The following is a 22,161-nucleotide window of genomic DNA, read 5'->3' as shown; positions in this document are numbered from 1 at the left end:
CTTTGAGATAAACGTCACTGGCAAAAATTAAAGTTATTTGAAATTACTTTGAAATTACAAGAAGGCAGCGAGGCCAAAGAATACCCATTGGTAAGAGTAAGAAGAGCTTCTGTAACCGCTTTGGAACCGAGTGCCAGGCTCCAAACCTGCTAGACCTGCAAGGAGGCCATGGTTTGGCTAGAAACGGCCTTGGGAGGGCAAGGCCACGACACCTGCGCTGTGTGCATCGTACGGCAGCGCTTTATGTCACTGTGATGTTCCTTATTCAAGCAGAACAATTAACAAAATCCTTCAGGTGAATGTAAGAATGGTTTGTAATCATAAACGTATCTGGAAACATTGACAGGTTTGATTTTTCCTGAACAGGAAACGAGAAGTGCCCAGGAAGAGGGTTTTTTAATATGACTGGGAAAAGCAAAGTCGTAAAGGAAAACAACCCCATAACACCCGAAAGCCTCAGAGTTCACTCTTCTGAAGAGGAACCAAGAACTAAAAATGTGCCTGCTTTAAGCCTTTGTTTTTTCTCTATTTGATAGCAAGCAGATGCTCAAATAGTCCCTCAAATCAATTCATCTTTTCCCCTCTCTGTGTCCAAAGTGTCTGTTGCAGCAGTTGGAGACGTGAATGCAAGAAGTAGAAGCATAAAATGATAAATAACTCCAGATTTCATGTGATACATGAGAATTTGTTTCTATTAATGCCAAGCTGAAACTCTGTGGCTTAGACTGAACCCACAGGCCTAATAAAAGCTGTGGGTTTTATAAACCACACTTCCATAAACATTTTTTTAAGGGCAGCACAATCACAGCACAAAGAACCAGCTTTGACAGGCAGGAGGGACAGCACAGAGAGGCCTGGAGCGAGAAAGTACCTGGGGCTGCTGCTAAGTAGAGACCCCTGTACGGCCACTGTCTGAAGACGTCTCCGCTGCCAGGAAATCCCACACACTGCCCTCCTGCTCAGGATGAGGCTCTGTTCTTCATCTACAAGGAGCTGCTGAATTGCTGAGAAAATCAGCTGTGGCACCGCAGATAAAAACCGAAACTGGTCCCTGCTGACGTAGGATTTCCAGCCTCCCATGTCCCTTCCAAGCCTTTGGGTGACTTTGCCCTGTGCTCAGTCTCCCCGTGTCATCCACGCAGCCCTGGCTCGGCCTCCTGCCCCGCCGGGGTCTGTCCGTGTGTGAACCTGGCTCTTGCCCTGATGTCTCAGGATGGTCTATGGCAAGTGCGTGTGGACCCTAGGAAAAGCTTTGGTAACAAGTGACATCCCAGCTGCAGGCACAGCGAGGGCTCTCAGCACCAAGGGCAGGTACTCACGTGCCGGGGACCCAAGGGGAGCAGGACGGGGAAGCACCAGCCAGAGAGGGTCTTCCCCTCCCAACCCCTCTGCTCAACAGCAAAGACTTGGGCAGCCTGTGCACTGCTGAGTTGTCACTGCAGATCCCTATGGTGGTCGTGCTTAAGGCTGGTTCCGCCACTGTAACATCAACATGATGATGTTGCAACTTGGCTTGTGAGAGAGAAATATTTCCTGTTTTCTTTTTATTTTATTACAAATTAGGCTTTGGACATTAAAAATATGCTTACGAATGCTTTGGTGATGAGGTGCTAAGGGCGGCTGGAGAATTATTTACAAGTCTGTGAATGAAATGACATACTTCAAACATTGAAAGCAATTTGCAAGCTGCAAGCACAAGGATGAACTCACCACTTCTACTGCACTTGGAAAGGCTTTAGATGGACTTTGGGCCAAGCAATTCTGAAGCTAGAAATGGAACAGGATCCTTTATATTTATATATTTATATATATGATACAATATATGTATACTGAAAACCTGTGATAGAAAAAAAATTGTCTTCATCGTCATCATCTAGTTTACAGATACTGCAAAAATTGGACACAGCCTTTTCTCAATGCACAGGTTTTGCAAAAGATTTCTGTACAGTGTTTATAAAATGCTTTAAAAAAAAAAATCATAGTCCCATTGTGCTTAGTCAAAAATAGCCGAATGCCCCAAGGCACTCGCTGCCTTGGCCGTAGTTCCAAAAGGTACCGTGGGTTGCCTTGACGTGGCCGAAAGCCCAAGGAGTAACATGGGTTTTTTGCCTGTTCGCGCACTAACACGTGACGAGAGCGCACCTAGGTCACGTCACCACAAAGATCCCAACAGGAATAGGGGCCGATGCTTCCTGTCCTTTGCAGACAGTCTCCACAGGGCAATCAGGGGGCCTTGGGCATACAGGGCTTGCAAAATCCAACCTGGAGCGGGCCTGCAGCACCAACCGGACTCACTCCAGTTCTGCAGGGCTGCCTGCGGTCGGCTGAGCCTCGCTCCACACTGTTCTGCTCCTGCCTGGCCGTGTGCCTCGAAAACAGTTTAGCAAGACGAAGAGGGCTTTGTTTAGCGGGCTGCCTCGCAAGGGAAAAGGCACCTGCGAGTTTGGCTCTCGTTTCCAGCCGGTGTTTTCGACGGCCCCGCTTTACGGCAGACGTGGCAATGTGAGGTTTCCCAAGAAGAGCCTCCGGGGGAGGGAAGCAAGTCCCTCTCTGAGGCTGCCCCCTCCGCTTTGCGTCTGGGAAACGGGGTAGAACCACGGCCGAACTGGAGCCTTCCGTCAGGGAAACGGCGCGGAACGCGGTGCCGGAATCAGACTATGTACAGAGGGATCCGCGCGGCGCGGGTCCCTCGCCCGGCGCGACGCGGCCGGGCGTTACGTGCCCGGGTTCAGCCGGCTCATGAGGAAGCTCTTGACTCCGGGCACGGGGTGCACGTCGTACTGGTGCCTGCGGCGCTCGATGAAGGAGGCCAGGCGGGAGGTATCCAGGGGGATCTTGGAATAGCTGCCGTTGTGCGGCTGCAGCCAGGGGTGCTGTAAACAAGTGGCCGCTGTCGGCCGTCTCCTGAAGTCTTCCTGAAGGATAACGGTGATGAAATCCCTGGCAGCGTGGCTCACGTCGGAGAAGTACTCCGGCGGGAAGCTGAAATCTACTCTGCACACGTTGATACAAGTCTCCTCTCTGCTTTCATCCAGGAACGGAGAGACACCGCTTAGCATGACATAGGTGAGGACCCCAATGCTCCAGATGTCCGTGCTCAGGGAGACAGGAAGGCCTTGGATAACTTCTGGAGCTGCAAACTCCGGATTTCCGAGGAGATGGTGGACATGGTAGTGACCTGTGATTTGCACCGCATCTTCCAAATCTATGAGCTTGACACGAGGAACTGGGATTCTTAGGTCAATGAGCAGATTTTCCGGCTGTTGGAAAGATGATAATGGAAACTCTGTTATGTGGTTACACGTAATGATGTTAAACGCTGCTCCCACACCACGTACTGCTGAAGGGGCCCCTGGTGCAAACCAAATCACTGTCGCTGTCAATGGCTGGATGCAGCTGCCAGTGCTCCCAAGTGCATCCTAGCATGCACACTGCCAACCAGAGGGCAGTTTCATCCCAGGTTTTCCCCCTGTTCTATCAACTGTTTCCTCAGAAATACATATAAGATGCATTTCTTCCCCTCAGTAGGAAGCTGCACATTCCCTGTGTGCTCTGCTCTGGGGGCTTACCATGGGTTTTGCTTTCTTTGGCACTGGGAAAATTCATAAATTTACTTCTTGCACCTTTTCTAGATTCACTTCTCCTGTGGCCCCTCATCTTCATGCAGATTTTAGTGCTACCCCATGTCTACATATATAAAGCAAAACTCCTCACACCGCTGTTCAAATCTCCCCACTTGCTCCTCTCCTGTACAGTCTCCACCAACAAAATCCACGTGCTTTAGGGCAGGATCCTGGGTCAAGACTAGCTCCATGGATAGCTCTCCTGGCATTGCCTCTGACTCCTGCTTCCCGCTCAGCAACAGAAGGTGCTTTATTTAGCACGCTAGTTCAAGAGAACTGTAAATAGGTCACAGAAAATAGACTTCCCATCTTGTTTGGGAAAGTGTCTCATGATCAGTTGAGAATTCAGTGCAGTTCCTTACTTACAAATAATATTTACTTTTTGACATGTCCTATAAATACAGCAGAAAATAGAATCCTACAGAAAGAAACCTGGATAATGTAACCTTTTGGGACTAATTTTCACATAGAATATTCTACGGAAAAAAAAAAAAGAGCAACTTTTTGTAGTAGGCAACAGAAGAATGAAAGCTCTGCCTCAAATGACATGCCTGGGGAGTGCAGAGTTGAGAAGTGACCTGCAAGGTGCTGCAGCCCCCGCTGTACGAGGAAGCTAAGTTTGCCTCAGTGCCTGTTTTTAATTAACAGATAAGTCTGCATAAGCATCTTGCAAAGTAAATCACCAATTATCTGATATCTGTGGCAGCCTGAATCAAAGCTGCAGACCACAAAGCTCATGACGTCTGGTGGTAACTGCAGTCACCAGTTGCCACCTGCGAGCCCGGGGCTGCTGGCGAGGGCAGCACCAGGGCACGGAGCGCGGGGCCTCGTGACACCTCCCTGCTGCGTCACCAGCGAGTCACCAAACGGTGCCTGGTTTACTCGAAGGAAGGAGGCTGGCGCTGCAGGTCCCTATGGCCTCTCAGGTCACCTTGCACTCGAGGGGTCCGGAGGAGGCTGCTTGTCCCTGCAGGCCATCCCCACTGTGGGGCACAGGCTGCTCCTCAGCAGGGAGCTGCTGTGTCAGGCCCTGGGTAACAGCATCACTCTCCTTCCTTCTCACCTTGATGTCTAAATGGGCCACTCGGCAGTTGTGGAGATACTGCAAGGCTTCCATCGTGTCTCTGATGTAGAAAGCTACTTTCTCCTCCATGAGTTCATCGTGGTTCATCAGATACTCCAAGAGACGACCATCGTCCATCCTGCAAACAAATCGCACACGAAAGGCCCCGTGACGTCTCTCCGGACAGTTAATACTTGAAAACAAAACTGCAATGGAAACTTTGTGACCTGAAAACGGAGGAGGCTAAATTAAAAGATCTGATGAGTATTTAATGATATCTCGAGATACTGCAGGCTCTGGAAGTGGTGGAGTGATTAATCCTCAGTTGTTATCTGTGGTCCTTGAAAAATTTAGCAGCGGTCTCAAAGTACACTAATTTGCTCAAGGATGTATTCAATAGATGGAGGCAGTTCCTTTGCAAAACAGATCCATTTAATTACTTGGATTTGTCTATTTATTTATAGAGCTGGTTGCATAACGCAAAAAAAAAAAATCACTGACATTTTCAGCTGGTGATATGTTCTGTGGGAAAACTAACCCAATAATTTTTTTTCCACCTAGTTTTATTTATCTGTATAAATAAATAAGCAAATAGCCCAAATATACTTTGTTGCTTTTACTCTAACAAAGAAGCATTTTGGATTTCAGCTGCTATTATTTCCTTTTGCAGGGAAACATAGTTGCTATACTACTTTTATCACTGAAAAGCTTTAGAAAAACAGAGGCTTAAATCTGGCTAATGTACATTTACTCAAGTATAGAAAGCAGACAAAACTGTCCCAGTAAATCTGGTGCTAGTCAGTGGGATAAATTCGCTGCTGATATAATCACCCAAGCTTCACTGGATGAATTTTATTTATCGCCCTGAGTCTTATTTACTGTAAGGAAGCGGCAGTGGAAAATCAGCAGAAAAGGGCTACGTCACTTGAGGTCACAATCAATAAGAAAGGAGTGACAAAATCTTTGCCTCACTGAAGTCAGGGGGAATTTTATCCTTGCTTTTTGGGGCTGTGATTTCTACCCAGAAACTCAAGCAAGCCCCACACACTTACAGTTCCAAAACTAAGATGTATGAAGTAGGAGACTCGTAGGTGTCGTGGATAGTGATGTACTGGGGATGCTGTAGGTGCTGTAACAGGGCTGCTTCATGCGCCGCCTGCTCCTTCTTTTTCATTTTTTTACTAATGAATTTCACAGCAACGTCCTTCCGGGTGGCTTTGTGAACACACTTCTTTACTATGGAGAATCGTCCCCTGAAAACGAAAAAACAAAAAAAAAGGAATAATGAAGAGGACCCATGAATAAATCATGCCTATTTTTCAGTGCAATAACAGAGTGATTTTCAAAGTGTTATTTGATTCAGTGCATTAATATTTCACAAGGAATCAGATTTATCTAGTTGTTCATAGCCTTTTCCAACAAAGAGCTTCTGTCTCTTGCCCTGGGAGTATAGATTCCTTGGGGATTAGCAAACATGGAGAGCAAACAGAGCCACTTCGCTTTGTGCAGGGACAGTGATGGCCTCTAACAACGTCCCGTGGAATCAATTTATGCTGCTACTTTTTACAGGTCCTATCTTTATTTTTTACAGTAGGTCTCCCCTCCCCAGCTCCTTTAATAAAGAGCTCAAATTTTCTATGATAACTGCAAGAAAAGCCTTGTTAAATAATCACCGACCATCATTTTGTCTCACTGCTTCAGCCATATGGTAAGCAATTAAGAGCAAGAAGCTGGCATGAAAGCATTTAGGAAATGTATAGCAGACTAGTGGCTGGTATCACTACTGAAGGTTAATGTGAAAGAAACCAAGGGCTGAAGTTGCCCCGTTATTAACACATCACTCTTCTTTCTACAGAGCCAGACAGGCGCCTGGTTCTTCAGCCCCTGAATTGCTCGTCCCCATCTCTGAGATAAAAAGTCAAGTGCATTAATCTGGATTGCTCTTCTGTCCCTTATCTGCCGCCTGCACAAAGCACCCAGGCTGACAACATTTGCAGCACCTATTCGGCCCCCTGTTTAACTGATCACTTGAGCATTCAGCAAAGCACTTGAGCATGTGATTTAGGTTAGTCACATGCCCGAGTGTTTTGACAAACTCAGTCTCTGAGGCTTAAGCATATCCAGAACTGGCAAATTATCATGACTTCAAAAGCTCACATCATATCACAGATGGCAGAAGAGATAAGAGCAATAGCTGGCGGTGGCTGACAAAGGCTGCCCTGAAGAATTGTTCTGAAGTTTGCATTTTGCCAATTCCAATTACAGCCCTCAGATCATAACTGGTCTTGAAAAGAAAATTATTTAGTCAGCATTTTAGCCAGTCTGTATTTTAACCAAAACTGAATGTTAAATGGAAAAAGCCTCAAGACATTGTTTTGGTGTTTTACTTCAGTGATAAGCAGGGTTAATATTACCTCCCGATCTCATGCAGTTCTGCATAAATAAGGTCGAAGTTTTCCTTCCATGAAATAGTGGCACCATCAGCAGCAGAATCTTTGGGAGAAAAAAAAGAACATTAAAAAAAAATGTAAAGTTACAGACAGTTTTTTTTTTCCTGTGGAGTTTAAACTGCATCTCTTTAAATTATGCAATAATGTATTTCTTAAAACAGCAAACGCTAGGAGCCCAATTGCAAATGTCTCTGGCGCAACTCCATGTGCAGGAGCACTAAGAACCGGAGTGTCCCAGGGGAGGGTGGGTGTAGGGTGAGTCCAAACCTGCCCTTGCATTTTGGGGCTGTTCCAGAGGCCCCGATGCAGCCCAGACTAAGGGCCTGTCCGCGCGTGCCGCGGAGCCGGGCTGGGCACGAGTGCAGCCGGCAGCAGCACCGGCCACGTGAGAGCTCTTGTGTCCACCCGCTCAGAGACCCGGCGACGCTGCGGCCACCACAGCGCTCGGAGCGGCACCCGTCCTGCTCTCGTGTCCACGCCGGCGGCCTCGCGCGCGCCGGGGCCGCTCACCGTACTCGGGCAGCCGCACGAACTCGGAGGGGTCGCTGGGCAGGCTGATCCCCCAGGGGTTGCTGGCGCTCACGCGGAACTGGTACTGGCAGCCTGGGCTCAGGTCTTCGATGACGAGGTACGTGTCCAGCGTGGAGGCCACCGACTGCTGCCAGACCTGCGAGCCTGCAGGGCGCAGGGGGAGAGAAGCAGAGCTCAGCAAACACGGTCTGTGTGCGCACCCAGTGCCCGGCGCTGCTGCCCACGCAGCGGGGTGCAAGGTCACACTGGGGGCCCTTTCACAAACCCAGAGCGGCGTGCGAACAAAACACGCACAGGGACTCGCTCTGGCAAGGGCACGCGTCCTGAAAGGGTAAAACCCACTGCTTTTTTAAAGACAAAACTAAGGCAGACTGATTTACTGCAGCTAAATCAGATCTGGGCAATAGGGAGCTATTTTGTGTTGCAGCCACCTTCCAATCTGGCTAAACGAGATGCTTCTCGCTTGGCTGATAGTGATGGAAGAACCACAGCCCAAGGACACGAGGATAAATGTGGATGTCTGGCAGAGCCTGCGGGCTACAGGTGATTCTCCGGGTGGGCAATAACACAGACAGGCGAGGAGGACTCGTCTGATGGCAGCTCAGCTATGAGAGAAGCAGCAGCAGAGCAACACGGAGGAGGCAGGAAGGAAGCCCTGGGTGAAGCTGACAGTGCTTCAGTGCACCAAGTGCTTTCAAAGACACGGTGCTTGCAGGGAAAGCAGGGCAGAGAGGGACACCTGGAGCTGCCGGAGGAGAAACCCGGTTCAGCACGGGCTCCCTGCGGATAAACCGGCCTGCAGCATGTGCCGCTCGGCCACGTGGCCCTCCTCCTAATGGGAACAACACCACGTCACCCACAAAAATGTTGCCTAACCTGTAGCCTCAAAATAAGTAATATGTTGTCCATCTCATAGGAATATGCATGGTCACAAACAGAAAAGGACCCCTATCACATCCTAAAGTTTCTTTCATGAATATATCAAACTTTATCTTAAAACAAGCAAGTTCATAGCTTTTTAGCTTTGTATGATTAGTCAGGACCCATATACTTCATGTGTAATACAAGAAAATTCAGATTGTCAAAATGTACTTAAAAGATCAAGGTTGGTTACGCAGGGAAAAGTCAGTGATTCCTTTGGAGTGGGAGGAATAGTGAAAACTCTTAGACTTTTATTTATTTGTTTTGCTGGCTGCTGTCAATAGAAGAGCTTTTATCCTGTCTCAGATGTGCCAGTCACACTGACGGCAGCAGTGAGGGTTAAGGCTGACTATTTGCTAAGCAGGATTAATCCGATGGTGTGATTAGGTTTGCACATTTACCAGCATGGGGTAGGACCCAGGGAAGGAACGAGGCCACCCACCTTAGGCAAGGGTTACAGCCCAGGTAGCATCACACCTTTCCAGGGTGGATGCAAAGAGGAATGCGACTCATTTCAGATGCCCTCGACCAAAGAGTGTGCCTGTGCATACACGGACAACAGTGCATTTCTTATCTATTCATTTTTGCGTGAGTGCTGGAGCTAAGAACAAATGGATTTCAGAGCTGAGCTTGAAAAGTATGCAGGAATCTGCAAAACTATCATCTAGGCCAAAAAATAATGAGGCTGCTTGTTTTTACGTTCTCAGGAAAAATGTGCCAGAATGGTTTGACTGATACCAGAGTGGTGGAACGCAAATGATGAAAGGGTGCTTTGCTGCTGGGCATGTTTTAGCCCTACACACTTACTGGTGCTGGAGGAAAGGGAAAGGTCTGTGATACACGAGGAGCTGGACTGTATAATAGGAAGGTTTCCTCTGGCTTTGTGATCTATGGCACCAGGGGTGCCAGTGGCGGCAAGGATAGTTTGGAGGGTTTATTGCTCCGTAAAGCAGAGCTCCTTGATTCTCACTTTCTCAGTGAGCACAACCCAGGGCCTTACCTTCTTCTCTGTACTCCACGGTGTAGCCTGAAATGGTGCAATTTCCCGTGCTGGACGGGGGCAGCCAGCGCAGGATCACAGAGGTGCAGCTTCTCTCCTGAGCAATGGGGCGACTGGGGGCAGCCGGGACCCCTGGGGAACAGAAAACATCAGCACAACCCAGCAACACCCCCAGCACCTGCTGAGAGCACCAGTGCGTCACTGCCAGGAGTTGGCACCTCAGAGGGAGGGACGTCCTGGTTTATTGTGTCAAGAGAGCAAGCGCATGCCAGGCAATGCCATGAGCTCCCTTGCCTTGGGTCTGACACCTCTGTACCAGAACTGTCAGCAAAACTCACTAACGAAGTGCCTCTGGAATGGCACTGGAATGGCACGAGAGTCCCTGCAGGTGCTCCTGTGCGTGAGGCACCTCTGTACTGGGCAGCAGATCGACAAATACCAGCGTCACCTCTGTGCTTTGCTTAGGGCTCCCTTCAGCACTGCAGCAGTTAGTGCTGCCACAAACTTGTTTTGATGAATTGGGGAAATTGTATTTGTAGGACAAATTGTGAGAACAACCAAATCAACTTTGAAATGCCTGTGACAGTCCTGCATCCCCAAGTTACCACACAGACATCCATCTCTAAGCCTTCCCCTTCAGTGTGGCAGGTACCTCTCATTTTTCATGCTGGCATTTCCTTCTCCAGAGCTGGAGGTCATAAGCAATCAGCTCATCATTTTGTATTTGTTACCATTAGAGAGTTCACTAATTATGGTGCTGAGAATTCAGGCTTGGAGACATTTCTCAGAGTTGAACCCCTGCAGAATGGTTCCCCTGGGCCAAATTTTTGCCCTCATCTCCTCTCTCCCCCAGACAGAAGGAGGCTGAAATGGGCATCGCTAGATCCTGTTCTCTGCTCCAGGCAGGTCTGAGGAGCAAAGCATCCAGAAAGCTGCTGGGAAGCCAGGCTGGACGCAGGATGCCAGAGCTCAACCAGGGCTCACGCATTTCAGCTTCCCAAATGCAATATTTATCATCAGATGAGTTAAGTGCAAAGAAGCCACAATGCCCCCAGCAGCAGCGAGAGCCACGGCCACGGGGGTTCATGTGCCAGCCGACTTTCTGGCTCCGCATCTGGCTGCCTTTGCACCGTGTATTTCTGCGTGTTCCCAGCCACTACAAAGGGACCCGTAAAGGCAAAATACTCACTGTTAAGGTCAGAAACGCTACCTTGGACTTTGATTGTTGCAGAGGTGGATGCTGTTCCGTGTTCATTGGTTGCCACACACGTGTAAATGCCACTGTCCTGAGGCATCAGGTTACAGATCTTCAGGGTGAGCTCTCCGGAGTCGCTATGGATGTGGGAGACCCAGGTTATAAGATGCTGCTTCACTCGCTGATGCTTTCTACCCTGCTTTCTCTGCTACTACATTACAAACACAAGTGCATGCAAATCCTTTTAGCTCATTTGCAGGAACACCCCCCCCAGCAAGCCTGGTATCCAAATACAATGAGGCTGTACATTAGGATTAGACCTCTAATGAGACATGAGTGGAACGGTCCAAATGGGCCCTGCAGCATGAATCTAATTGTCTGTAGCCTCAAAGGAGATGGGCAAAGGTCACACAAGCAGCAAGCAAAGTCCAAGAGTTGAACATTTACTGTGCTTGTCCAGAGCTGGCTGCTGAGACGCCACGCATTTGGAAAGGCCCTTTTTTATACTTCATCTCAGGAAGTGCAAGAGATGCATCAAGCAGCCGTGCAGCGTGGGGTGCCTGACATTCCTGGGAGGCTCCTGCCCCATGGAGCACGCGTTGGGCAGCCCATCTAGGGCAGCTGTGAGCCCCCAACAACAGTGAGGGATAAGGAACTTCAGCGCCAAGGTCTTGAGAGACGCTAAATATTTGGGCCAAACTGAGCAAACAAACAGCTCTACTGAAGTCTGTGAATTTACAGCAGGGCTGCACAGTTAGCTGGGCTTGCGTACTGCAGCCTGCAATCTGCAGTTTGAGGGACTTGGCTTGAATTAAAGGATTTTGCTTGTGTAACTGCTCTAACTGTACTGGAGATCCAGCTTACAGCTAACAATAAATTCCCTTGATGACAAAACTAGACTGGTTCTTGAATGCACAAGCTGTGGCAAACTGCAGGAGGGCACCTTTGCTGCTATAACACATTATTTGGCTGGGCACTTTTGGACACTTTTGCTGGTGTAACCGCATAGACACCGGTAGCTTTTGCTGGCCTGACTATACTGGTTTAGAAATAAGAGAGAAACATCCCCTTCCCCCACAGGCCAGACGCTCATGCCAGCGAGATTTGTAAGACAGACACTGATCTGTGGGGCCTCTCTTTGGCAGGCAGTGTCTTCTCTGAAAAACAAATAAGAATAACAAGACAATACAAGTGCTGATAGTGCACAGAGAGCGAATGCACAGGCGTGATGTAAAACAGAGCCCCATATGGAAACGTCCCCTCACGTGCAGCCCAGGCGGGAGCCTGGCGCTCCGGGCACCGCGATCCTCGGAGCAACGGGCAGAAGGCGACTGCGGGTGTCCCGGAGCGGCCCCACGCGCCAGCCATCCCCGAGGGAATCTCCTGGCCAGGCCTATTTCTGTCGTCGTTGTTGAACATATGAAATCCCTTCTTCTTAGCACTCATTTTTCACTTTCACTGACTTTGTGCTCCCTGGATCCATCTGAGCCTGTGCCAAAAGTGCTGAAAAGTTCACATGAAAGATGGTCTCCTGGAGATTTCCACTCTGATTTTGTTGGCCCAAATAGCTTATATAAGCTGCAGATAAGCATGTAGCAGCAGGCTGTTACCTGACCTGAATTCAACTCCCCATCTTTTGAGATTTTCCCCGTGTTTATTGTAAAGATGTTTTTTCTCCCCCGCTAGCTGGGCTGGCTGCATCATGACAGGCTTCTCTCTGGCCAAGCAAAGCCAGATGTAGCTTTCTGAGGAGCACATGTAGGCTGTTTTTGGAAGAGCAGTTTTGGAAAGCTGCATGAGTTACCACTGCCCAGAAGATGAGAAAATCCAGAGTAATAGGGCTATAAATGAAGAATATAGGAAGCTGATGAGGGCTTGCTCTGCTCAATCTCCATTCCCACGCCAAGGCAAGCAGGACATCAAATCAAAGCAGCCCCCACCAGAGAAGAGGCTTTATTACCCAAAGCATGAAAACATACTAATTGCTTCTGGATTGAAATAATGAGGCCGTGGAAGCAGAGCAGCTCACACCTGCCAGCAACGCACCTTGTGGACACTCCTGTGCAGCAGCTTGGGAAGCTGCAGCGCTGCCTCGTCCCCAGCTGTGACCCCTTCTAGCTGGTGTGTGACGCAGCGACGGGTGGAAGCACCAGCTGCCCTTGCTCAGCTGCATTTCCACTCATTTGTGTGGCCGGCCTGGCGCTGTATTTTATTAGAGGGCAACCCAACCATCGTGACCAGATACTTGCGGGTTCAAAGGCAGGACCTTACCAGGATGACACCGTGTAAGTGGCTGTGCTGTTGTCGTTGTCCAGGATGTTTTGATCGGGTCCTTTCCAGGTTACAGTTGGCTTTGGCCGTCCACAGACTTTGCACTGCAGCATCACCGTGTCACCGAGCAAACAGGTGATGTCCACCAATGGCACAAGGAACTCCGGAGCCACTGGAGCGAAACACAGTGGGGACATCTTGTCTTAATGCACAGTCCCCAGGCCGAATCCAGAGGACACGATATAGGACTGTTTGTGGCTTTTTATAGAGGGGACAGTGTCAAAGTTAAGCTTTTAAGGTCTGGAACCCAAAAGGCTGAGCCCTGGCCAAGGGAAGCCAGGGACTTCCCTGGCTATAATGCTATGAAATACACTGTCTCCTGTGAATAAATCACAGCTGCTGACCTGCCCGTCAACACAAGTCATTGCACAGCTGTCTTCAACTCACCTTCTTGAATGAAATTTGGGTTGATTATCTGAAAAATACAAAGAAATAAAAACATTTATTTTTTCTGCAGAATTACAAGCAGACACCGACTCGTCGGTACAAGCGACCTCCCTATCGCCCGCATACCCGCAAGCTTCAGTGACAACCGAACAGGCAGGACACAGCTGAAAAACTGCACGAGAGGTGCAGTGTCTTAAGCTCTGACAAAGCACATGCTGCATCGCAGCTAACAGGCACGAAACTGCTGCTGAGGAGGGTGGACTGTGCTTTCCTTCTGTTTAATGATGATGTTGGAGCCAGCAAATCCTTCCTTTCTGGGCCCCGTGGTGCCCCTTGAGCCCAGCTCCAGACACACCAGGTACCTTTGCTGCACACCCTGGAACATCTCATCTCAACTCAGTTTGGGGAGGTCTTTTAACTTCTGCTCAGCTTAGGTGAAAAGCAGAGACATTACAACAAAAACACTGGCTTCTTTTCACCTACTGACACACATCAGTCCTGCAACAAACCATGGTCTATCACAATGAGTAGATTTTCACTCATTTCATTGCATTGCTGGAAAGCTCTACTGTCTAACTTCAACTAGGCCTAGATGGCTGTGAGCTATATTATCTAACTAGCAAAGGCTTGAAAATATACTGTCTCAATGTGGTCTGTACATACTAATGAAATCATCTTAAACTCACAAGCAGAGCTGAGGAATACCAAAGAAAACATCAGTAAATGATGTAGCATTCTAAAATGCTACATCAACAGTCTAAATTCAAAATGCTGCAAGAGATTTTAGGCTCATTGACTGTTTTAATAAACTAATAAAGCTTTATCATGTAAATTTCAAACTAATAAATTGATGTCAAGCACCATAAACACCAGAGTAGTTTATTGCATGGCAAATACAACTTTGTTACTATCGATTTCAGAGCCATTTGGAAGGTGTCAAGGAAGCAGTGACCTAATCCACAGTCTGCTAAAGCACATGTGAGTTCTTGCAGAAACTAGACCATGAAGCAGAAGCAAGATAATCTTCAAGATTCCTCTTAATTTTTTGGATTTCTTAGTAATGTTCTCCATGATTCATGGTGCCACTCAGGAAGAAGAGGACTGAAGTACATTTAGCTTCTGTCTGGCCATGTTCATAACCCTCACTGATAGCCTCAGGCAAACCTGGTACCAGCACCACCTTCCCAGCTTTTTTCCCCAGTCACCACCTGAAAGTCTGAATGAACCAGGCACAATGTGGAACCACCACTCAAAAAAAGGATGTTCTATGGAGAACATACAATTCATCACACCGGCCAAAACAAGCCGTCAGTGCAAATGCTTTACCCTCCGTGCTCCAGAAATGGGTAGGGGCTGCTACGCGTGGGCAAAACCTGGTTACAGTCCCTCACAGTGGGGCCAGTGAGTCCTTCAGGTCCATACCTGGAGGGAAAAGTGTTACTATTTGGGCTCTGAGAGCTGAGACTACCAACCGAGTCCGAGTGCTTTATCTTCATGCAATTAAGAGCAAAGCAGGCTGAAAAACTGGGGGACCCCTCAGCAGGCTGGGGCTTTCTTCTCTGGTTGCATTTGATGGTGGCTAAAAGGGGGCAGAGGGGTGTGAGATGCAGGGGTGATGCAGGGGTGATGACCAAAACAAGAGCCCCCCAGTTCTCATGGGGCAGGAAGATCTGCACAAAAGAAAAATAAGGGGATAAGATGACACTAGATGGAGGAAAGCACTTTCTCTCCCCTCTCTGTGCATGGAAAAAGGGACGAACCAATTTGATGAAGTTATGTCATTCACATGAAATGGAAAAGGAAGTAAAAGTTCCTCCAGGGAGAAAGATTTCAATCTAGATAACCATCACTTGACACTTTTCACTCACTGAGACCATCTATTTATCAGATTACTAACCCAAGGCATTAGCTCATTTGCACCTACATCTTCATTTTGGCTGTTCTGGGTTTAACTGCTTGTGGCTCTTCCCTGCAGCACACGCTGAACTCCCTTATTAGTCACTGATCTCTGTCCTCCCAGGATGAGAGATCAGGAGAAGGAAATGTGCCTAACACTCTATATTTACTTTATAATTCTAAAGGCTCCATTAAAACAGACAGCTACAATGATAAATGTAATAGATGTATCTATAAATAAATAATGCTACACTGTTAAAGATTTCTAAGGCACGATCATCTGTAATAACTGCCTTACCAAAGAGTTTATTGGATTTCAAAAGGAAAATTATTGCCACTAGATAATATTGGAAGAGTCTGTCAGTAAAAACTACATTTCCTTTGATAAAACTTGGTGTAAATTAATAAAATGTTACCCAAAACCTGTGCACTCATGGCTCAGCTTTTGCCTGATGTAAGTTTAGCCAAGCGTAAGTCTTTTCATGGGATTTTTTTCAAAATGATTTAATGCATCACCTAAATAAGAAAAAAAGTCTTATTTTTTCATATTTTGAAACTACAGGGGCAGGTCAAATCACTGCCAGGCCGTCTGCCACTGCAAACTGCCCAGGTTTGCAGGTTTGGGTAGTCAGCAGGAGCCAACAGACTCTTCTGAGCCCTTCGGGCCAAGTGGGAGACCTTTGGAGACGACTTCTTCATTTACTGGACAAGTCTCTGGTTTTAGACTCACCAGGGCCACAGCTTTGTATGGCTTGGGCAGATCCTTCGGCTTGGAAGCTGTGTGGGCAAATGAAAGGCTTCTGGACTCGGCGCTCTGCTGCGCCTGCAGAGCCCCTTTGCAGACAGAAGTGCAAAGGCCAGCCTGTTCCTGGGGCTCCTGCACCAGAGCCCTCCGGATCCTGGTGCCGCCAACCCTCCGGTTGTCCCATAAGGAAGTAGGAAACAAGATTCAGCGAGCTGGTAGGAACCGCAGTGCCGGGAGGGCCTGATGCACAAAGAGGCACCAGGTGGAGAGAAGCGGTGCCGGGGAGCAGGGCGATCCCCGGCCAAACAACCAGCCCAGCCCTGCGGGGATGTGGCTTTTGTGGCGTTTTTCTCTTTTCTTCTCCTGAAGCCGTACCATGAGCTCAGCCCTGCAATCGGCTTCACCAAACATTCCTGGCCACGGCAGTGACGCGATGGGAGACAATTGAGGGCCTCAGGATCAACCCCCAGCAACCGCGGCCTCTGCGCGGCCCGGCCGGGCTTGGGAGCGAAACACCGGCAAGGAAGGAGTTACCTGATGCAAGAGCTTGGCACGACTCTCTCAGGCTCCCTCAACACCAGGCAAACATGAAGCTGCGGGGCTAAAACGTGTTGGACAACGTGTTTGGCATCCCAGGTGAGCAGCTGGGAGGGAGCTGCATTTGTTTTCTTGTTTGTTGGCTGAAATATCCACAGCCAAGTCCTGAGCGGGTGGAAAACGCTGCTGCTTCCTCTACAGCCTGAAGAGCTTCTGCTTCTAATACAATAAGAGCTAAAAATGGAAATGCCACCCAAAATGACAAAGGCAGACCATGAAACGAGCGGTCTCTGCTCTCGTGATGGGGGGCTAGAGCTGAGACAAAAAAAAAAGGAAACAAAAGGGTATGTGCTGGTTAGGCAGCAAATAAAAAAGCCAGAAATAGACCCCAATTCCTCCTTCTCTTGCCTGCACGGTTCCAGTTCTTGTTAAATGAGTAGCACATCTTCAGATGAAGAGTGTAACTAAGCTCGTGCTACCAAGGCGATCTCCTGGCGTTGAAATGCTCCTTTTGCAGCTGCAAGCTTGGGTGCCCGAGAGGGGCTCCTCCTTTTCATGGGGGATTCGATTCTCCACCACCGGCACCATGTCCTCAGGGCACCCTCCCTGGAAGAGGGTCGCAGGCTCCACGGCAGCACAGACCCACGCGATGGACAGAACTGCCCATCAGGCGTCCAGGCTTTTCCTGTCCCATGTTTCAGTCCCATATTAAGCGACTGCGTCAAGACAGGAAAAGGAATATTTTTCCTTACTCTTCCCATATCAAGCACAAAGCTAGAAGGCAACTCCCCTGTCCTAGGACCGTGCTTTATCTAAACACCAGAGGGCATGCTTACTCCAAGACGAGCAGCTCAGCGTTCTGTAAACACTCTGTGGTGTCTCTTGTTCACATGCTTAAAATAAAATACTGATGCATTTGTACATGCTGGTAGCAGACAGCAGCATGCTCCTTGCTCCTTCACTGAAAGAAAATAGTTATGACTCTCACAAAAAATAAACAAAAACACCCCAAATGGGTTACAAAATAATTAAACCAACTGCTAGAGAAATTAATCCCTTCCTGACTAGGGCAACTTTAAGTTTGAAAATTTTGGGGGTCAAAATTCACCATGTTCTCCCCCTCCAAACAACCCCCTGCAACAAACAATGTGAGAAATCCCCTGAGGTGAATCCAGCTACAGATGGAGAGGTGCTGCCAGAGGGAGGATATAATTTAAAATATGAGAATGGTTATCCAAAGAAACGTCCCATGGCATCAGCCTTTTAGTGAGGATGTGGGGGTGCCTCTCAGCACGGATGGGGCAGACAGCGAAGTCAGGAGGAGATGTTTGCTGCTCTGTGTGCAGGCGTGCAAAGCAGACGGTTCCGCTATGTGCTTCCCCTTGCCAGGCCCTCGTGCTCCAGCAGCTGCTGCATTTGCATGGTTATAGCAGCTGGGTTTGTTCCTGGCTTTGAAGGCTACCACACACTCGAGCAAACAAGCCGTAGTGCTCTATCCCCTCCCTAGCGAGCAGGTCCGTCCTTCCTGCTGTCAAACCAAAGTGCCTGTGCGGCCGGCTTGGGCAGCTGAGTGTCGGGTCGGTCACCTCTGCGTCAGGAACCGTTGTCCACGCAGGGAAAACAGCTCTGCACGTGGCCCCTGCCACAGGGAAATGCTTGAGGCTATCAGCACCTTATTGATACTAGAGCTGTGGTAAAGGGCCTCCACCAAGAGTGCGGTTCTTTCGTGCTAAACACACGCACAACCATGCCATGTTAAAAATAACACTGTATGTTAAAGGGTTGTCTTATCAATAGCGTACAAGAGCACAGACAGTGTGTTAGATCGGTTTTGGAGATGGAAAAGTCAAGACGGAGAAGTAAAGGCATTCGCTTAAAGTCCTCGGGAATTCTTGGCCTGAGCTGAATGTTGATTTGGAGCCAGTGCTGGATCCACCAAGCCATTACTTACTCAACCACTTGGACTGGGAGGTTGATAGCACAATATTCTTCCTTAGAGTGTATTTCCTAGTGCTTATCTTGCCCTGAGTGTCTTAAAGAAAGTTATTAACATGCTCTACTGTCATAACTGCAAAAAAAAAAAGATGATGAAGTCCAACCTGTGTACCTTGGCAATACCCCAGCTCACTAATCTAATGATGGCACTTCCACTGAGTCAGGGTGGGCCTGGATTACATCTCTCCTTTATGCAGCTAAGAAACATGAACAGATGTTAGACACTCCGCGTTAGGTCAATCAGGTCTTCGGGCTGTTGCAAGGGTATTAATTTAGGCAAGAGAGGTAGCCCAGTGGGATTTCACAGTTGACTTATGACCCCTTCAGTGACACCAAACCCTTGTGGCATTACGACACCCCCAATTCTAAGACAATTAGTTGTGTCATTATCCTGGACCCACAACTTGGGTGTGGGTGATGGCCACTGATTCAGAAGGGAACCCACCTTCTTCTCAGGAGCAGAGCCTGCCTGTCCCTGTGCAATTAGCTACAGACATGTGGAAAGGGAGTCTCCCGTCTCCATAAATACAGGTTACTCCATGCCTCACGTGGCTACACCTGCTCCCTAAATACCTGCTCCTACACCTCACGTGCCCAACAGGTGAGTTTGCGCCTTTTCTTCCTGAAACAACAGCACAAAGCAGAAAAATAGGGGAAAAAAAGAACACATATTTCACTTCAGTCTTTATCCCCTCTCATTGTATATTGTTATACAAAGAGAGAAAAAAAAAGTCATCAAAAAACACAATTTCTATTCAAAGGTCTGCCAGCAAAGTTAAAACAAACAGAAAGTTCTTCAGGCTTCGGGGCCAGCATGTCCATGTACAGGCAAAATAAATGTCTAATGACATTTTAACTGTTCAGGAGTGTCGCTCAGAATTTCAGCTAACTGCTGTCACTATGTATGTTCTTCACATTTCTTTCTTCCTCTCTATAATCTCCCCTGAAACAAAACAAAGCCAAAGTGCTTCAATAATCTGAATTCTACTGTACAGATATTTGATATTTTATAAACAGCAAGCAAAGCTAGAACTGGAAACCACAACAGTCAAGGGACCCCATGGGTATTATGGCCATCTCATCAACTTCTTGGGCCGGGAATAGGCTGGGGATAAAAGGCACCAACATTTCCAAATATCTAATACGGTTGCTTTGCATTCAGAGGCTGCTTTTGTTCTTGCAGCACTGCGTGCACATTCACAGCGTGACGGGAGCCAGCGGGATGTCAACATGTTATGGGTGACACTCATGGTCACCATGATGACACAGCTTCTCTAAGAGAAGCAACGTTGCCCAAGACTGTAACAATTGCTACAGACGACTCCTAAATGACACATGGAGGGCCTCATGCAGCGATAGGTACTGGTGGCTGGGACAGGAGGCAGCTCTCCCATGAGCACTCCCATGAGCCTATAAATCAGTCACGAGCTGAGGCAGGTGTGAGAGTTGATAACCCAGCAGCTACACAGTTAATTCACAGTGCTTCCAAAGGGGGTTTGCAACCCACACTGAGGTCTGTGCTGCTGAGGAACAGCAGCCACCTCAGCTAAAACTGATTACGGATCTGGACTCCAACTTTCTGATATTCTGCCACTACCACTGCATAACTTCTTCCATGGATCTCTTGTTCTGAAGAATCCCTGACCCTGACTTTGGTAGTGCAAGAAGCTTACCTTGCTTCTGTTTCAAAGAGAAAAGACTTTAGCTTCTGGGGCCTTAAGTTCATTTTCATAACTCAGGAATGCCTGATAACAAGAATGAAAACATTCATCATAAAGGAAAAGGGGGAACAACTGTGGCTTCCAGGAGAGGAAACCACAGACTGGACTTCCATATGGAAGCTTCCAGGACTACTTCTCTCACGAGCATTTTAGCAGACTGCCCCAGCTCTGCTCTGCTCCTTCAGGATTGTTTTTGTTCAGTTTTATTGTTTTTTTTTTTATCATGGGTATCTGCAATCCTTCCCCTCTAGCAGCTCTTGGCCAGATCACTGAACTGATCAGACTCACTCCAAGCTCCAGATGAAGCAACACCAGCATAAGAGAGACCTATCCTGCACCTTGTAGGGCAGTGAGACCTTATATTGGCCAAATCACACTAAAAACTACATCCTTACTTCTTCTCTTATGCCATTTTAAAGACTAGCCCAGCACAAAGAATTTCTGTTAAGAAGCCGACTTGATCTTTACAAGCTATTAAAGAATATTGTGGCTTCTGCAAACTCCAGGACAGCAGGACTTTCAATCTACTAAGTGATCTTAAAGGTAAAGAATCAGATTTCTGAGTAGAAAGAAGGTCACACATCAGGCAAGTATTTCAGCATACTCATACAAAAGCTAAGCAACCGTCTTCTGCTTTAAATAGAAGAGATCTTATCTCCTGCACTTCACAAGGCAAGGCAAGAGCAGGAGACTCCTATCAATACTACAGTAAAAACAACAACAGCAAAAACTCCAAAGCCTCTAACTATGTTGAGTATACCAGAGCTCACTTGGATACCTTTCGCTAACGATTTTTAAGAGATCTGAGTTTTTTCTTCTGTGGAGCAAAATCTACTGTCAAAATAACAGAAAACCACTGAAAAAAGAATTTCGATTTTCATCCACTCTGTACACTCTGTACATGTACATCTCAGTCATCTCTTATTCTACAAGTCGATTTCCAAAGATCTCAAGTTTTGCAATAACTGAACACTGCCTTGTGGCAAATACATGTACTGTTACCTAAGATAGGCAATATGCTCTTGGAAAATGCCAACACAGCATTGATAATAATGCAGCTTTGCCATAAGCACTCTGGATGTCAGTTGGGTCACACATCCCTTTTGTAAACATGCGCTTATGCCTGTACACCTGGGACACAAGGGAGCCTTCAGGTTAAGAGTTGAGGTGGCAGATATCCTTGTAGCACTGTATCTCAATATTTTTTCCTTTGGCTCTTCCTTTCTCTTTCTCCAGGAGGAAGAGCAGCTTTCGTTTGTGGGACCTTTAGAGTAAAGCGGGCTAAGAGCACCCTGGAGATTTTCTAATGTACAGTTTCCCCTATTCTCCAACAAATTGCCCTACAACCTTTGCAAAATTTCTTAAGTTGCTCTGAACCTTTCCCCTTGCTTGTTCCAATAGGAAGCTCTTTCAGCCTTGGTACAATACATACAGATGTTTGCTATGGTCACTCTACACAGATTGGTGAGTTCTACAAGATATTAACAGAGGAAAGCCAGGTCTTGAACTCTACCAGTGATTCTGCTCTGTTCTGAGTCTCCTGACCAGGGATGTCTTGGTCATTCCACTAGTCAGTGGGTCATTCTGGAAAACAGCAGTGTAACGTGTTGGGTCCACTTACCTGCACTTACCTGCATTAGCTCTGCATATGATAAGCATACCTTAATGCAAGCAGGTTTACCATTTTATTTCAGTACCTTTACATAAGTGTAATTTCCACAATTTAAGAGACACCAACTGTTAAGAGAAAAAAGTAGCTTTCTCTT

The 22,161-nt window shown here is 47.6% G+C and overlaps 1 protein-coding gene across 1 annotated transcript in view; it reads right to left on the bottom strand.

Moving 5' to 3' along the window:
* Positions 1-2,714: 2,714 nt before the first annotated feature.
* KALRN (kalirin RhoGEF kinase) overlaps positions 2,715-22,161 on the bottom strand; it is a 467,999-nt gene continuing 448,552 nt past the window's right edge. The window contains exons 53-61 of the mRNA XM_088519566.1: positions 13,502-13,529; positions 13,055-13,226; positions 10,799-10,920; positions 9,589-9,720; positions 7,647-7,811; positions 7,101-7,179; positions 5,739-5,939; positions 4,687-4,825; positions 2,715-3,260 (exon numbers count right to left, since the gene is read on the bottom strand). Coding sequence (XP_088375692.1) covers positions 2,715-3,260; positions 4,687-4,825; positions 5,739-5,939; positions 7,101-7,179; positions 7,647-7,811; positions 9,589-9,720; positions 10,799-10,920; positions 13,055-13,226; positions 13,502-13,529 — 1,584 coding nt within the window. The remainder of the gene's footprint in view (positions 3,261-4,686; positions 4,826-5,738; positions 5,940-7,100; positions 7,180-7,646; positions 7,812-9,588; positions 9,721-10,798; positions 10,921-13,054; positions 13,227-13,501; positions 13,530-22,161) is intronic.

The sequence above is a fragment of the Tinamus guttatus genome, unplaced genomic scaffold (assembly GCF_059628265.1).
Source record: "Tinamus guttatus ecotype Peru unplaced genomic scaffold, ASM5962826v1 Tinamus_guttatus_pri_ptg000060l, whole genome shotgun sequence".
NCBI classification, from domain to species: Eukaryota; Metazoa; Chordata; class Aves; order Tinamiformes; family Tinamidae; genus Tinamus; species Tinamus guttatus.
Note: the sequence above shows the minus strand (reverse complement) of the source record. Positions and strands in the feature narration are given on the sequence as shown.